The sequence below is a fragment of the Lynx rufus genome, unplaced genomic scaffold (assembly GCF_022079265.1).
Source record: "Lynx rufus isolate CCGP_SWC_20201006 ecotype Redwood Valley unplaced genomic scaffold, mLynRuf1.p SCAF_2, whole genome shotgun sequence".
Lineage (NCBI taxonomy): Eukaryota > Metazoa > Chordata > Mammalia > Carnivora > Felidae > Lynx > Lynx rufus.
In genome coordinates this window covers 166,959,389-166,972,617 of record NW_025814834.1, presented here as the reverse complement: position 1 = coordinate 166,972,617, position 13,229 = coordinate 166,959,389, and the positions used below count along the sequence as shown (strand labels likewise).

The following is a 13,229-nucleotide window of genomic DNA, read 5'->3' as shown; positions in this document are numbered from 1 at the left end:
TTGTTTGTTTATTTGTTTTCTTTTTTATATTCTATATAAGTGAAATCATATGATATCTGTCCTTCTATGTCATTTTTCTTAATAATTGGTGTTGTGGTATATTGTTTCATATCGTGATTTTCTTAGTTTACCTTGTTGAGTTAAAAGAAATTATTTAATAGCCACACAATGTATGGATGCACTATAATACATTTAATCATTTCCCTATTGCAACAATCTCTAGGTTATTTATTTTTTCCATTGTCAATAAACTTCTTAGAACAGCTTTTTATATAAACTCTCCTTATGTATTTAGATTTTATTGGATCTAAGCTTAAGCACATTTTAAGATGCGTGATGCAAGTTGCCAAATTGCTTTTTAATAAATCTTTAATATTAATTGTTTTTTAAAAAGATATCTAAGAAAGGACATTCATTTAGTGATTCATGAAATATTCAATTAGCCTCTACTGTGCACCAGGCACTTGCTATGTACTAGCAGAATCTCAGTAAAGAAAGGAGACAAAGATCTCTGAATTTTAGAAAAGACAGTCAATAAAAACAATGATAAAAATATAAATTACATAGCACTATAAATATCTTATCTGCTTGTAAGAATCAAACCTCACAACTGAAGTTTGAATTGCTTCACAATCGAAAATATTAAAAGATACAGTTTCTATAATACTTTAGTTAACCAACTTGTTTGATAATGAGGCTTTTTGGCCAGCCAATTTTTCCCAGTAATTAAAGGTTTACTTATTTATGAAGAAAGACAGCCCAGCCAATAATGATCCCTCCATGCAGAAATTTGCTGTTTTACTCTCTAAATTCCTCATGTGTATATCACTGAATTGATTTATCTCAAAGCAATGTGTTTCCAAAATTATGCCTAGATAGTACTGCAGATCATGCAGTGGATATGGCTTATCCTTCAGACCCCAGCATCCTCCTGTATCACTTTTCTTGGTCTTTAAAAACCTAGTCCAAAAAACCCCAAACAAACCCATTTAATGTAAGAGTTAAATTATTTATTAGATTTATTCTCTTTTCCTTCCTTAGAGTATTTGGACTTTAATAGAAAAAAAGTCTTATACTAAAAAAAAAAAAAAAAAATCAACCTCAGAATATAATATTAGACTTTACCAAACACACAGGAGAAGTTTCTCTAGATTAGAAACTCTTATTTTTCTACCTGGTATACATAATGTATACAAATAATATGAAATACTAATATATAATATATAAATTATATATAATATAGTATAATTTATATTATATATTATAAAATATATGTTATACATAATACATAAATTATATACAAAATATATAAATATAAATAATATAAATAAATAATAGCTAACATTTATTGGATGTGTTGGGTATGTGGTATGCATTTTACACATGAATTGTCCTTTACTTATCACTAAAGCCCTATAAAATTATTATTCCAATCGTACAGAAGAAGGAAATGAGGCCCAGGGAGATTAAGCAGTTTTGTTAAATGTTATGAAGCTGGGAACAGTAAAGCCAGGGCAGAACACATACTGTAAGTTTCTAGCACTGTAACTCTACCAGTTTCCTTCCTAAGACACCTAAGAGGGCCTTGTGTCAGCCTCCCCTCAGCCACCTAACCAAATCCTCCTCTACACATTAGCTAATAATAAAAGGATGCCAGCAAAAGTTCACTTTTAATGTAATGTTTGTTATGAAAATGCAAATACATGAGAAAGGAGGGACCCACTGATGCTATCAGCTAATTGTATATTGGCCTGAATACAAGATGTGGAAGCAGGTTTGGGTTATGGTAATGAAAATATAACTATAGGACTCCAGGAACCAAGAGAATAAAGAATAGGATGGGGCAGTCTGAGATGAAGACAAAGTATAGGTGAAAAGGTGTCTCTGTTAAAGACAGGACCACTACAGGGCAGTTCATAATGTGTTTTTCCAGCTGGTCCTGCCTGGTCCAGTAAAGTGTCTGGAAAACAGTGCTTCTTGAGTGGAGTCTGTGGACCATCTGCATTAGAAATGCTTGGGTACTAGTTTATAATGCAAATTGCTGAGCCTCTAGCCAAGTGAAACTTCTGCAGTAAAGTGTAAGAACCACTGCTCTAGAGGTTAGACACACCCTTTAAGAGGGAGAAGTGTCATGAAAAATGGCATAGGGTGTGGGCAGGAAATGTGGACAGGAAGGGGGAGACCAAATTGCCCAAGCCATTGCCTTAGTAATAGGGGTTTGAGGGAGTCAGAAAAGGGTGGGTACATGAGAATTTCAGGACATTATCTACAGTACTATCTGGACATCCCTGCTTCTTCTTCCTGACCACCGCTTCGCTTCATGAGTTGCTTAGCACCCTAGCCCCACCTTGGCAGCCTAGGATCCCCAGAAGCACAGGATGTAGAATCCTTGTGCCTCTGCCTAGCCCCTGCCCTGCCTCTGGATATGAGGCTTCAGCTGAGGCTCTGAGAACCACTGAGGGCTGCTGAAGTTGAAGCTTCTAGACCACCAACCTGCAAAGTCACTGTAAAAATTCCTGGGGTTTTTAAGCAGTACAGAAAGAGCCCCAAAGGAGAAAAGATAATTTGTGAGTGTAGAAAACCAACACTAAAAATGTGAAAGTCAGTTCCCTAAATTCCATACTACTGATATACAAAAAGGTGAAAAGATGACTGCTAAGCCAGAGTGTTGTTCCACTCTGCTGCAAACCAATCTCTTTGCAATGAAGGAAAGGCATAGGCTCTATAATCCCTTTAATGACAAGTCAGAGGCCTGAGGGAAGGGCAGTCACATTTCATAACGATTAATTAACTTGCTTGAATTGCTACCTGAAGTAGGAAGGTTTCCCAGAGAAATCATATTCTTTTTTTTTTGACAATTCTCCAGAGGAAGGCAAGTATGAGCAAGATATTAAATCACATTGTGTTTTGTTCTCACAAAACAGCATTGGTTGTTCCATTACCAATGACTCCTTAAAAATTCTCGTTAACTTTTCAGAATTTTTAGGGACTACAAGAGAAAAAAAGAAAACAAATGTTACATCAATGGAACTAAATATAAGTGATATTAAATAGAACACAGATTAGAAGCTACTACACAGAATTGTACTTTTCAAAAATTCCATTATTTGTATTTAGGGGTTTCTGATTCATTCATACTGAGATGGATTATAAATGTGTACATTCATGGTTACTAAACGGGTTTAAACAGACAGTGTTCCCTGAAATACTAATCAGTTTAGATTCTTAATATGGATTTATTTAATCTTCTTCATGTCCTATCCCTAATAAAGAACCAGAGTTCTGTAGAATAAAAAAAAAATGTATAAGAGCTTTATAATCTCTGAGGTTCACAATATCCACTAATAAAGAATACAGATTATGCTTTTCTATGAGGAAGTAATAACCTTCAGTATTAGTTTCCTATTGCTCTTTAAACAAGTTATTATTGGGGCGCCTGGGTGGCACAGTCGGTCAAGCGTCCAACTTCAGCCAGGTCACGATCTCGCGGTCCGTGAGTTCGAGCCCCGCGTCGGGCTCTGGGCTGATGGCTCAGAGCCTGGAGCCTGTTTCTGATTCTGTGTCTCCCTCTCTCTCTGCCCCTCCCCTGTTCATGCTCTGTCTCTCTCTGTCCCAAAAATAAATAAACGTTGAAAAAAAAATTTTAAAAATAAACAAGTTATTACAAACTTTAGCCAAATACTATGTGGCTTAAAACAATACACATTTATTATTTTTTAATTCTGGAGGTGAAAAATCCAAAATCAGTATCACTGGGGCTAATGTCAAGATATCAGCAAGGCTATGTTCTTTCTGGAGGCTCTAGGAGAGAATTAGTTTCATTGCCTTTTCCAGACTTTAGAGGCCACCTACGTTTGTTGGCTTGTGGCCCCACCTTTCATCTTCAAAGCCAGAAGCATAGCATCTTCCAATCTCTTTCTCTTTCTCTTTTTCAGACCCTACTGCCTTCTTGCAAGGACTCCTGTGATTTCATTGTACCCATCGCTATAATGTAGGATAATTTCCCCATCTCAAATCCCTTTTGCTATATAAATTAATCTATTCAAAGTTTCCAGGGATTGGGACATGTACACTTTTGGGGGTAGGGAGGTCACTATTTGTCCTACCACATTTCCTCACCTAGCTACCCCACCACCTATTATTGCAATTTTTACTAGTCATTGTGATTTGGTGCCAGCAAAAGCTATCAAATAAATTCTCTCAAGCAGAAATATTAGAAAGATAGCTAGAAATCAGTAGGCAAACAGTCACAAGTAGGATACAAAGGAGAGCAGAAGCCAGAACCACAGCCAAAATTGTAGTCCGGAAGACTCTGGTGAGGACCCCATAGCTGGCACTGTGGTCACTAACACTGCCTGTCTTTTGCCCTGCCTGGACTCCCCGTGGTGCTACTGTTACCAGACCTTGCATACAGCTGCTGCTATAAATAATTTCCTGGAACTGAGTAGTGTGCCAGTGGAGAGAGGAAAGCATCTGTTCAGGTAGGTTTAGGTCATCTGCTTATAGCTACTTGCTGGCAATGGGGAGAGGGAATCTTTGTTCCATTGAGGCTTCCACAGTGGGAAGCCTTTCCTGCTTCTTACCTGTTCTAGGATGCCCACAAGGAAATATGTCCTGGTGCTGAGCAAATAAAAAGTGGTAAATGTCTACTAGACTATTTAGACTCAGGAATAGGCACATGCTATGCTTGGGAGCAAAGTGGTACTTTTGAAAAATCTTAAACTACTGAGTAAGACTCAGAAGCTGCCCATTCCTGCATATAAGGTTTTGTTACACTTTGACATCAGATCCACGGCTCTGTGTATTCTATGTGACTTAGGAAAATTCCCTGAGTTGGCTGCTGCTTTTCACTTTTTCCTCTTCTTCATCTTTTTCTTTAACCATATGATCACCATACATATATTTCTCACTTTCTCCTCCCTCTACATACCAAGTACTTAGAGTTTAGGAATATAAGCATGAAGATAATCCTGTGGATACGTCTAGGCACACCTTCCTATTCTTACTACACAAGGATGACATTGTAACTCATAAAATGATTCATCATTTGACTTGTTTTTCCAGATGTGGTAATGAGTTTGTTCTGACATATCACTTTCCCTGCCCTGGGCTTCTGGTGCCTATTCAATAGGTCTGGCCATCATCTTCTGCTTTGACGACTGACTGGGAATACTGTCAAATCTTTACCTTTAGCCCAATAATGTTGAATTCCAACCCTAGAACTAAACTGGCCTGGGAAGACAGCACATAAACACCATGGAACATCTAAGATTGTTAGAAGAAGGAGATTAGAAAGAGAGAACACAAAAGGAGATGTTTATGTTAAGAAAAACCATTTGAAAAACATACCCTTGGTCTCTTTTAATAGGTCTCCTCTTGTATCTAGAGCCTACTGAAAAAAAAAAAAAAAAGTCTATAAACGTCCCTGTGTCAGCTCTGGTCAAAACCTTTAAGATGTAGGCGTTGGGTAGTGTGGCTTTGACACCATGATTGGCAAAGGCAAAAGTAAATAAAGAAGACTTATAAATGTCCATACTTATTCATCGATTACTATTAATCTATTAGTAATTCCACTAATAGAAATCTAGACTTAGTAAATAAGCAGAGATATAGAAAAAAGATTTATGTATAATGATATTTATCCAAAAACTAATTATAATAGTAAGAATTTTGAAACAATCTCAAAGCCCAATAATAGCAATAGCTAATGCTTATTAAGGTTTTAATTAGTGTAAAGCATAGTACCAAGTACTTGATATGAACTATCCCATTAGTCCTCAGGGGTGAAGTACTATGTTATTATCCAGTTTTACAAATGAAGAAACTGGTCAGAGAGGGGTTCAGCAACTTACCCAGAGCCATGCAACTCCTGGAGCCAGGATTTGAATTGAGTTTTGTCTGAATCCAAAGACAGTGTTTGAAACCACCAAGCTATACAGTTTCTCAATAGGGGGACGATTGAATACCGTACAAACATGATGAAATATTAAATTGCTATGACAGTTTTAAACAGTTTTTAATAAAATGAGGAAATATTCATGACACAATATTGAAAGAAAAGAAAAAACAAGACACGATATTTAGATCATAAAGAGAATGATCTCCACTAGAGTACAGATATACACAAAAGACTGTTAACAAATACATTAAAAAAGTGATTGCTTCTAGTTTGTGAACAAGTATAAAATTGCACTTTCTTCTCCATACTCTTTTATACTTTTCAAGCACCCTACAATTAGCATGCCTTGCTTGTATAATCAAAGAAAATAGCTGGCTTTCAGATGGAAGTTACTGTAGGATGGAAGATTCTAGGGTCAGTACTAAGTGGGTCAGCCCAACCACAGCCCATTGTGGTATGGGATGGAGTCCTACAAGGCCAGGCAGTTCTCATACACTGTGGCCAGCCCCTGGAGGAGCAGTGGCTAGGTCTCAGCATAGGAGCAGCTATTTGCAGGACCAACTCACCTGCCCCACCCAGAGCCATCCTGCTGCAGAAGTGAGGTTCTTAATTAACGGAGCCAGTGACCAGCACAGACCACATGTCAGGACTGGACGGGAATTTTCACTCTTTGACCTCTACCTAGGTGACTTTGCGCAAGTCATCTATCCTTTTTACTACGCCTCTGTGTCCTCATCCATAAAACGAGGACAACAGTATTTTCTAACTGATTTGGTTGTTGTAAGGATTAAATGACAGAAAACATGTAAAGTCTAGTACATTACCTTGAGCATAATCAGTACTCAATGAGTGATCACTTAAAAAGAATAGTTAAACACACTAGGCAGACATAGAGGGAAAAGACTGAGGACCCAGATTTCGCATCATCCCTCAGAAACAGATAAAATACATTATTACTAAAACCAAGAACTTTTGAGATTTGATGCAAATAGTCTAGCATCTGATGGGCCACAGAATGTAGTTATGTGCTTCAAGTTCTTTTCCAAGAATAGGAAACTACATTTTTTTGCTTAAAACTCCTCTAAACTCCCTCTAATTTTCATTTAAACACAGTCTTCAGCAAGACTAATTCTAAAGTCCAATACCAGTGTGTATAAGCTATATAAAAACTCTTACCAAATTAGAGATAAAGTGAGTTTCTGAGTATACCCAGGTATGTGTGGTGAGAAAAGCAAGCAGAGACAGAATTGTCTCATTATGGACCTAGCACCACAGATATTAAATTAATAATGAAAATATCATGAGATTTTTCTAGCACATTTGGTAATACGCTGATGATTAGAGCTGATAGAAACAATGTTTTTCAGTTATAAAGGTTCTGTGTGTGTGTACGTCATTCTGTGTTTGTGAACCCTTTTCTGTGTTAAATGCCTGGAAATTATTTGAAATACTTGAAATACTACTGGCAAAAGGATCAAGGGGATAGGATTAGGGATGGTTATTTTTCTCTCTCTTTTATTCTTCCTCTTTTTTTTCTCTATTAAGGTTACTGCTCTCATACTGATTAATATTAAGTACAATTTAAAAAGAAATGACCCAGCCACTTGGTGTCAGTATACCATGAAGAATATAGTCTAGTATGGATGGCTTCATTCATTTCAGTCCTGTGGTTAAACATTTTGTCATTGGCTTGATTTCTTCTCTGACAATCTTATTTATAAATCGTCTCACTTCAGATATTTGATTCCTTGTGAAATTACCCTCTGATAATTATTTTAAATGTCATTTTAAATGACTTTAATCTAATTTAAATGAATGCATCTGGTTGATTCGCAACTCTGATAACAAAAAGGCCCTAAAGGGTGATTGTGTTTATTCTATTAGGGCTAATAAAGCCCTAGTTAGATATAAACATTATTTTTATGTGATACAAATTAATAACTGAAGTTTCATTGCTAAATAACTACCTGTAGTTTATACAGCAGAATTAAATTAACCTGCATTAAAAGCCAACAGCACCACATATTACTTTTAAATAAAAATGCTACTTTTAAAATAATGTAAGTGAAAACAAAAATAATCTAGCAACATATGCTACAAACCCGTGATCTTGCCAAATTGAAAATTGTGTTACATTTTAAAGTAATATTTTTAGTCTTAAAATTTCAAAATAATGTAGATGCAGAGTCCTGCTTGGGCTCCCTGGGAATGAACATAGCCTACAAAATACTAGTTTCGATAAATAAACCTGGCTGGTGACCACTGGGGCATAACCTTTCTCCCTCGGAGTCTGATGGAACCACATACTTGGGAACAAAAGAGACTTAGTGAAGCACTGAGAAACCAGAAAGAATTTCTGATTTGTTACAATTCACTGTTGCAACATTTTCCTCTTGCTATAGAGAAGACAGAATAAAAACACAGAAAAGTACTTTTGGCTCTTCTGATGTTTTCACCTTCTAGAATTCACTACCCATTGTTCTTAGAAAACTACTGAGCCTGTACCTGCACCCAGATTGACCTTTTTCAAAAATTTCCAAAGACCATAGGAACCTTTTTATTGAAACTCCATGATATTTTTTCTCAAAGAGAGTTGTCTGGGCCACATAGCTTGTTATACAAGCCTGTGATATCACGGTGGCAGTTAAGCCTGCCTCAAGTTGTGATTTCTCCCAGGCCCCACAAGTAATTCCTCAAAAGGAAGAATTTGAACACTGAAATCAGAATAATTGAATACATAGGGCTTGAGGCACCCTTGGGAATCCAGGGCTTAGAACCATTTTCAGGAATGTCTTCTGTCAGTTAGCAGAATAGTGTCCTTGAAGTCACCTCTGGCAGCTTTTAATTGTCAGGAGAAAGGAGCCGGGTAAGAAAGCTCCAGGACTCCTTTGAGTCCAGACTGAAAGCAGGTTAGCTGCCAAGGCTGTTCACCACACCCTGGTCAGAAGCTCTCATTAGCCGTGACCTGACAGTCTTTATGACTAGACAGGGCTGGCCAGGATCTTTGCCAGTGGGAAAGGAGCAGAGGGAAGTCATTAATAGCATTCCACCCCTGTGTTATAACCTCAAAGTGTCTGCTAATCAAAAATGAGCTTTTTATATGGAGCCAAGATAGTGTTCACCAACAGCATCTCAAAGATTGTGCAAAGGCAAAAGTGACACATCTTGGAGGCTCTTAAGGAAACTTAAAATTTATTGCATCATCTTTGGAAGGAATCAAGGAGAGACCAGTTATTGTGTTTTTTGTTTTTTGTTTTTGTCAGTGAATTAAATAAAGCTCCTTGGTATTTTTTGCCTAGAAGCCTCATGAAATTAGAGGATATACCTTGAGGTTTTATAAACTCAAGTTAGTTTTCATTGTCCTTTCAGTGTTTAGGATTTGACCAATTAAATTAAAAGGAGGGAAAAAGACACACATACTGAAAAGCCTTTGTTTTTATTCCACTTACAAGCCTATTAAAGTTTACTTTAATCATCTCCAAACAAGTGAAAATGGGTAATTCAGAAACTGAATAACCTGAATGCAAATGTAAGAAGTTCACTCTGTTTTCTTTTTGTTTAAGTCCCCCAGGTCACACTGAAATCATTCCAACATGATCCTCAGAATTCTGGGCTTCTAATTGCTTCCATCTTTAAAGGACACGTTACTGCTGGTAAGAAAATACTACTTAGGTTTTTTGAGTAGTCTTTACCAATCATTCATTTGAACCCTTCAACTGAAAAATCATGTGCCAGGCATAAATTTCTTGAGAATAAGATATGCCATGAGCTTTCTGTATGGAAATTATCAATAAAGATCCAGGTAAAACTGAATTTAAGCAACGGTTTAGGTGGACTCTGCCAGCTTCTGCTATGGGTTGGATACATTTTCATTTCAATAGGTGCTGGGGCTCAAGACCCCAAAACTCCTAAAAAAAACCAACAACAACAACGTAATTTGAGTGCCTACCATGTGGTAGTTAGTTGTATACATTTGTTCAGTTTTCAAAACAACCAGGTAAGGTAAGTGTTATGTATCTATTTTATAGATGAGAAAACTGGAGCTCAGAGAGGCTGAGGAACTTGTCCAGGTTCACTATAAGTGACAGATCAAAATTCAAATCCTGTTTTTCAAATCCTGAAGCCTGTACTCTTTCTTTTGTACAAACTAGCTCCTGTTTTGTTAGTGTGATTCAATATTTTCCATTGATGAGCTTACCTAAATGTTTTAGGCATTAAAAAATTATGCCATCAGGTATGTGTAATGGACAAATATAACTCTAAATAGAAATTTCAAATTAAAAAACTTTAGGCATAACTATTTCACCACTGACCACTGGTAGACCACTTATCTCCCTGCATAGAAATCTGGCAGGAATAAGGGCACCTGGGTGGCTCAGTCAGTTAAGCCTCTGACTTTGGCTCAGGTCATGATCTCACAGTTGGTGGGTTTGAGTCCCGTGTCGGACTCTGTGCTGACAGCTCAGAGCCTGGAGCCTGTTTTGGACTCTGTGTCTCCCTCCCTCTCTGCCCCTCCCCTGCTCACTCTGTCTCTCAACAAATGAATAAATATTTTTTAAAAATTAAAAAAAAAAGAAATCTGGCAGGTATAGTACCAGAATTTTTGCAGGTTACATTGACAGTCTTTGGACTTCCATTCATTTGTTTCACAAATATTCATTAAGTAACTACTGTGTGCCAGGCACTGTACTGGATGGGAAATCAGCAGTGAAAAAAAATGAACAAAGCCCCTGTCTTCATGGAGCTTCCATTTTAGATAGTTGAGGAGAAAAACAAAGAGGAAAACAACAAGAAGAAAAGAGTCAGGTGGCAGTTAAGTCTTATAAAGAAACATGAAGCAAGGTGAGGCCACTCTGAATTTAAACATGCAAATCAATGAGCCAAGTGTTTTGGCTCAGTACATATCCTTAATTACAGATGCCTCCCCAGGCCTGCCCCTTGATAGTTCTGTGGGAACTGGGGAGGTCAGGAGCTCATGGCGGCCCTATTAAGATAGGTGTTATAGTCTCTATTTTCCAGAAGAAGAAATTTGAGTTTCAGCAGGCTCATAATTATGCCCTGAGGTTACAGGGCTGGTAAGGACAGAGTCCAATTTGAACCCAGGTATCTCCAGTTGTCTCTTGATCACTCTGCTCTATCCTTAGACCCCTATGCCTGGCTGCCTGGCCCCATGTTATTAGGGGATTCTCTAGTCTTTCCCAGGCACTAACCCCCAAGGGTATGTGGCACCCACTACCTCCCATTAGTTGTGTGAAATCTTCAGCAATAGAATTCTAGTCCTAGGAAAACATTAATACCATATCCCCCTAGCTCTGGAGCAAGCTAAACTACACTGGCCCAACCCCTGAACACCAGTTGGTTTAAGGACAGGGGCCAGATAGCCTGGAGACCCCTAAGCGTATGGCAGGTGCAGCTGGAAAATAACGAGGGCAGGGCCAGTGAAGTGTCTGCCACATGGTAAGTATCTGATAAATATTTGCCAAGTGGAGTGAGGAAGTGGGGAAGGAGAGTGGAAAGGAGGCCAAAAACCCATCATCACTCAGAACAAACTCCACTGTGGCAGACAAGTCTCAATTATAGTCTGTATTTGAAAATTGAAAATAGGATTTTTTTTCATGTACTAGGGAGAAAATGTGATGAGCCTAGTAGGTAACATGTGTTGAATATATCATATTAATTATTTAAGGATTTTGGGTGATTAATTAAGCTTCAAAATGTAAGGAAAGCATTGCTTTTAAAATAAAATATGAGTGCAAGATATATATCAATTTGCATTTCTTATATATTGTTTTAGGTTGTTTCTGTTTCTCAGCAGAAAAAAAACTCATGAACAATAAATTTTGAAGAATGGTGACAAGTTGCACATTAACTTCTTTCTTGCTCAAAATTTTAAAAAGAAAACCCAAAAAACCTCAGCTGTGATTGTGGCTACCTTTAGACTCTGTTACCAGCAACTGGGAATTCTTACTTGTGTCAGACAAAACAAATGAGATTCATCATTAAACCCTTTTATATAAAATATGCATGCACAAGCTCAGAAAAATGTCTAATGCTGACCACAATTGCCAGAGATGCACTTCTAGAAACCCATTGGTACCAGATACATGCAGCCCAATTTTCTCAAATAAAAGATATTGTGCAGTTTGGAAGGGCTGTCACTGTACACACAGCCTAAGGGAAAGGTTAATTTTGTTCTCCCCTTCCTTTTTTTCCTTTGAGATCAATGACTTTTGCTTGGCACAGAGAGAACAATGATTCAGACATCCCACGGACACTAATGCTTAGCTAAAATTATTTTTCTCTCCTTTCAGACAACAGGCAACAAGACATTGGATTTTTATTGGGAATGATCTTCTTTGCTGTCATGTTGTCGATTCTTTCTTTGATTGGGATATTTAACAGATCTCTCCGAACTGGGTATGTTTTCGTAGAATTTCTGTTTTCTAATTTATACCAAACCTAGTCAATTAAGTTATTTACTAGGAAAACCCATCAACATTTTTAATCAGAGAAAGACAAAAATAAAATGAGCAGTGTTTAATGATTACCGACCCATGCCAAACTCTTTACACATGTCATTGATTTAATCCTCACAATGACCCTGCTGGAAACCCGAAGGTCTATTTTACAGATCATTTCCTTTAAGCTTCCAGAGGTTACGTGGTCAGCCCAAGGTCACTGAGCACTAACCCAGGAGCCCAGAACCGGCTGATATCACAAGTCATGTTTTCTCCTTCACTACACAGCCTGCTCACAGTGCCCTCAAGTTTATCTACAGTGCCTGGATTCTTTTTTTCTTTCTTCCTTTTTTTTTTTTCAAATGTTTATTTTGAGAGAAAGAGAGAGAGGGAGAGAGAGAGAGAGGGAGAGCATGAGTGGGGGAGGAGAAGAGAGAGAGGGAGAGAGAGAGAGTCCCCAGCAGGCCCTGCCCTGCCAGTGCAGAGCCCAACACAGGGTTCAATCCCAGACACCGTGAGACCATGACCTGAGACTTAACCAAGAGTCAGACACTCAACTGGCTGAGCCACCTAGGCACCACTGCTTTGCCATATTTAACGTGCGTACAGTTTTACTTCAGGGTGGCTCTCCCACTTACCTTGAATCTGGTGTGAGTGTTTCAAAATGTTCTGCCTCATTAGAGAAAAGCAGAGCAATAGAGAGGGGAGGAAAATCTGAAAAGACATTGAAGCAACTTCCCACTTAACTTTCTAAAGTAAGAGATGGAAATCTGCATCAGGAAGTTTAATCTTTATTATGCATTCCCCTCCCATTCCAGTTGATTTCCTCATCTCCTATGTGATTGCCTGAACCAATCCCAAAGTAAAATGCT

General features: G+C 37.8%; 1 protein-coding gene across 1 annotated transcript in view; it reads left to right on the top strand.

Annotated features, from left to right (window-relative positions):
- The window catches only part of IL23R (interleukin 23 receptor), a 56,810-nt gene that overhangs the window by 38,042 nt on the left and 5,539 nt on the right, over positions 1-13,229 (top strand). Inside the window, exons 7-8 of the mRNA XM_047085305.1 lie at positions 9,463-9,552; positions 12,211-12,316. Coding sequence (XP_046941261.1) covers positions 9,463-9,552; positions 12,211-12,316 — 196 coding nt within the window. The remainder of the gene's footprint in view (positions 1-9,462; positions 9,553-12,210; positions 12,317-13,229) is intronic.